The sequence below is a fragment of the Oryzias melastigma genome, linkage group LG21 (genome assembly GCF_002922805.2).
Source record: "Oryzias melastigma strain HK-1 linkage group LG21, ASM292280v2, whole genome shotgun sequence".
NCBI classification, from domain to species: Eukaryota; Metazoa; Chordata; class Actinopteri; order Beloniformes; family Adrianichthyidae; genus Oryzias; species Oryzias melastigma.
The window spans coordinates 7345481-7350632 of NC_050532.1; the positions used below are offsets into that span (position 1 = coordinate 7345481).

Genomic DNA, 5152 nt, shown 5'->3' on the forward strand with positions numbered 1-5152 from the left:
TGTGGAAAAAAAAGTTAACTGCCTTTCTTGAAAATGACGGTGTAATAAAAACTATATTTCATTTTATATATATATATATATATATATATATATATATATATATATATATATATACATTCTATAAATGTATAGTTTATATAGAAACCACTGAAAGCAAGTGAAGTGAATTTCAAAAAACAAGATAGTAGGAGTGTATTGATTCTTTTTAACTTTCATTTGATTCAATATTTGTGGTTACTGATACTTTTCACTTTTGATTTGTTCATTTTCAAAAGCTACAGCATGAATGTACACTAAAAACAAAATAAACTGATAAATTGCTGGTAAATTCACTTTACTGATGAAATTGATAAATACAGCACGCTCATTAAAAAAACATTTCAATTAACCAAAAAAACAATAAAAAACAAACAAACTGTAACACATGTTCCTAAACAAATCCAAGACATGCATGAAAAATGATGCACATTCAGTCCAAGGTATACAAAATAAGACACGAGGTCAGACGTAAAACTTCAAAAATGTATGAAATGTAACATCCTAACCTAAAATCTATAAAGTGAAAAAAGGAGGGGTTGAATGAAACTCAAAGAGTTAGTTGTTGTGCATTCTTGTTTTATTGATTTATTATTTTATTATGCAAAAAATCCAATGAAACTTTAATTCATTTGTTTATTCAGTAGTTTAGTTCCTATTCGCTCAGTTCCGGTATATTGTCATTATAACAATTAACTTTTAAGTTTTTTTCCTTTAAATTTGTACATGCATGCCTTTAATTTGTTGTATTGTTTTTTTTTTAATTTATTATTTGACATTTTTGCTTCCTTATTTTACAAGCAGCACTTGAAGGCAACATCTGTTAGTATACTGTTTTGGCGCCCCCAACAGAGAAAAATTAGGAAATGCAACATATCTGTGGAGTAACTTGAAAAGAAAAAGAGAAACAAAACATTTTAGAGATGAAACAAAACTGAAGGAAGAATAAGATGGTGGGAGAGTATGGGTCTAATAAATGTCTTGTGCACACGGTCTTACGTGCAAAAATCTAATTATCTTTTCATGAATTAGACCAGTGCCAGCTCATTTCCCCGGTAAATGTTCCTGTCATTTGGACAAAAGAAAACATATGATGTAAGGGGTAGACTATATGATGAAATTATGTCATATTAGCTCATATGAACTGCTGTCAACTTCAACAGCATAGAGTAATAAATCCTTTGTTCAGAATACATTTAGATTCTACTAATTTACTCACTAATGTAACCTGAAAAGCACAGCTTGGTTTTGCACAAAACTAAATGTGCTCTGTGACTCATCAGAGAAATCATAATTTTTCTGCTGGGCTCAGTCAGTTGGGTTGAAATGACAACATATGACATATTGTTTTGGAAAGACATAAAAGAACGCAACAATTGCACAACTTTTCCAATACTTATTATTAAACGAGAAAGTAGTTCAGATCGTATTTGTCAGCACTGGTGGTTTTATTGCCTTCAACTGTTTCAATGTGTCAGAAGTAAAATCCTTTAGTGTGGGATGAACGCAGTGAGGTTGTCCCTTTTGAAAGTATGTGACGCATTATCAATAGGAACAATCAGACTGTAAAATAAATCATTAATAAAAGCACAACTAAACATGACAGCAGGAAATATGCAGGCCCCTTGGCTAGTTTTCTCAGAGCATCAAAAGAGATTTTTTTCTTACCATCATATAATTAATTGATCAAAGTCTGAGCCACATTTACTTCTATTGGGGGAAATATTTGTAGTCATTTTTTGCATTTTTTTTCTTTTTTACAAGAAACAGAGGCACCCAACACAATGGCTCACAGATTTTGTTCTACCAATCTTCTTGTGGCTGTTGTCAGTGCAAAAAAAGTCACATTTCAGTTTTCAAAAATTAATCAGTCAAAAAAAAAAGTATATTTCCTAGCTTTTTGTGTAGTGGCCACTTACATAAACATGGGCCAAAAATACCTTTGTTTCCGTTTTGATAAAGATCTACACTGCCCACCTGTGGCAGTGTTACAATATGATCTACCTGTAGAAATTAATAGTAGCCTACAATGATCAGCAGGCTGAGGTGCTAACTCAAACTGTTTTATGGATGAACATGGATGAGTTATGGACAGACTTTAGTTATTCACTCTGTTTCAAGCAGTTATTTAGACCGCTTTGACAAGTTTCACATTTAATTGATTCAAAGTGTCGTGTTATATGTGTAAGCAAAAATATGTCAATTCATCCATCCATCCATCCATCCATCTTCTTGTCCACTTCGTCCCTTTCGGGGTCGCGGGGGTGCCGGAGCCTATCCCGGCTACTGTTGGGCGAAGGCTGGGTACCCTGGACAGGTCACCAGTCTGTCGCAGGGCCTCAATCACACACCCATTCACTCTCACATTCACACCTAAGGGCAATTCAGAGTCACCAATTAACCTATGAGCATGTTTTTGGACGGTGGGAGGAAGCCGGAGTCCCCGGTGAAAACCCACGCATGCACGGGGAGAACATGCAAACTCCACACAGAAAGGTCCCAGCCGGGATTCAAACTGGGGCCTTCTCGCTGTGAGGCAACAGCGCTAACCACTGCGCCACCGTGCAGCCCATGTCAATTCATAATTAAGACTAATAATAATGGCTTAATGTATGTGGACGTTTGTAGGGTTATAGAGAAATGTATTTCCCTGACTTTAAAGATTTTATTTTTCAATCAAATCACAACTAATAGTTTTTGGTTTGACATATTTAAGTATAGATGCATATCTCTTTTTCTCCTATTTATTTTTTTTGTCTGATTGTCTTATTTAGTTTGCCTTATTTGTTTGTTTGTTTTCATTCCCTGAAATAAGTCAACACCAATTTAACAGCTTTGATTGGTATCACTTTGTGACCCTTAACTGAGCTCTATCTGCTTGGGTTATGAGAGTATTGGTCTTTGCTTATTATTTGAAATGTAATTAAAATATTCCAAAAACGTTTTCACCTTTTTTTTTGTTTGTTTGTTTTGAAACTTTCACATTATTATATCATTTTATTTTTTTACTAAGCACGTGTATTTTAGCCCATTTACGCTTATTTTTTATGATTAGACCTGTGTCACTGATTTTAGCTTTTGGCCCGTAGAATAGAATAATATTACAGACAAGGTCCAAATATACGGAGCCTTTAAAGGGACATCGAAGTACAAAACAAGTGATTGAATGAATGAATGAATGAAGAATTAAAAACACTCGTTTCTCCATATGAATGCTAACATGATAAACAAAACATACAACAAAATTAAAACAAGTAAAGGCAAGCATATTTGTAAAATTAAAGACTTAGAAACTTCAAAGCTTAAAACTGTAAAGCTTAAAAACTGAAAATGTTTAAAGTATATGAATGTGATAGAAAACAACTTCGAATCCCGGTCTGACTCTTAACCATTGAAATATTCAATGCATGCTAAGGCATCTTTGTTTTTGCTTGTTAGCTTGTATGTTAACATTATGCACATTCAATTCTCTCAATCACTTAAGAACATATATATGATCAAATATATTTTATATTTATAAATGTATTCTATTGTATGTTAATTTAAAAAGGACACTATTGTAAAAGAAGTAACAATGAAAGTAGTAACAATCCCTTTTTTTCTGTTTCTTTTTTTTTTCAGACATAAACACGGTGTGATGACGTCACCTCCATGCGCCAGTGGATCGACCCTCGCGTGCTCGTTGTGGTCGTTAGCCTTTGACGTCTCGCTGTCGGTACCGGACAGTTCGCCGCACCAAAACAGAAATGTCGGTCACCGAGATGTTCAGCTACATCCAGGGTTTCCTGAGCGCCGACCAGGACGTCCGAGAGGTTAGAACGGGTGTCGCTCTGCTGCTACACATGTTAGCATGTAGCTAGCAGCTAAATTAGACGAAAACTTTATTTAAATAAACATTAATGATTTACGTAAACTCTACTGTAATGTAATGATACAAGTCAAGCTTACCTTACAGTAGCGTATCATAGCTTTTATATTACATTATTAATGTCACTTGTCAGCTCGGAATCAGCTACACTAATTTCTACTTTATTAAATGAAATTGTCAATAAAGATAACTCAATATTATTCCCTTTTCCCTATTTTTAAAAAGGAAATTCGTAAGGTGGTTCAGGGTTTGGAGCAGACTGCCAGAGAAATACTGACTGTACTTCAAAGTGTCCACCAACCCTCTGGATTTAAAGAAAGTAAGTGTTTTTAATGCTAAATGCTCACGTTTTTGTTGAACTACCATGCACGTGGACTTTGAAGCTGGCACCAACTTCTTGTCCCTGTAGTTCCCAGTAAATGCGCAAAGGCCAGGGAATTGTTCTGCACAGTCAAGACACAAATCGGAGACCTCAAAACCAAATTTCCAGCGGAGCAGTATTACAGGTACAGATTTGGCAGTACTTGCTGCTTATTTACATCATAAACATTCAGAGCTGCTGTCGGATGTTGTGAACAGTTTCATTTTTGTGTGTGTGTTTCTTATGTACACATTTTTATTGCTGAACATTGTTACAGTCTCTTGCAAAGATATTGAATTGTTTTTAGCACATCCAGTGCTCATTTTACAGTTATTCCTCTGTCGCTTTGGTACATTTCTAACAACAGTATTAAAGTTTTCACCACTACTAAGGCCTTTCTCAAAACTCTTAGTGCAATCTGCAAAACATGGTAGATAACCTGGTCACTCAGTAGAAAATCAAATGCTCAAAATCAAGAGAGTAGCTCAAAATGGGTAGTTCAGTCTTCAAGTTTTTATGTCAATGAAAGAATCAGTGTTGTCAAAATGATAAGTTAGGAACCCAGTATCTTTGAACAATTGGATCAAAAGGTTTGAACATGTTTTCATTGGGACAGATTCCTCTGGAACTACTTCCCAATGTCCTGTAAAGTGAATACAGCCTTATATATCATGTATGGCATTTTGAAAACTAGAATTACATATAAAGGAAAAACACTAAATATGCACATTATAATGTATATTTTCAACTGTTCACAGCATTGTAAATCTAGGGTAAAAACATTTACAACAAAAACTAAACCCCACTTGGCTCAGGAAAGAATTCCTCAATTAGATTTAGGAATGGAGAGTGCTGCAAAGCACTGCCCAACCGCAGCAGAGTGGTGG

At 34.8% G+C, this 5152-nt stretch overlaps 1 protein-coding gene across 1 annotated transcript in view; it reads left to right on the forward strand.

The window, feature by feature from the left end:
* The first annotated feature begins 3635 nt into the window (after positions 1 to 3635).
* The window catches only part of tsn (translin), a 3799-nt gene continuing 2282 nt past the window's right edge, over positions 3636 to 5152 (forward strand). Inside the window, exons 1-3 of the mRNA XM_024287290.2 lie at positions 3636 to 3848; positions 4130 to 4223; positions 4314 to 4410. Coding sequence (XP_024143058.1) covers positions 3783 to 3848; positions 4130 to 4223; positions 4314 to 4410 — 257 coding nt within the window. The 5' untranslated portion in view covers positions 3636 to 3782. The remainder of the gene's footprint in view (positions 3849 to 4129; positions 4224 to 4313; positions 4411 to 5152) is intronic.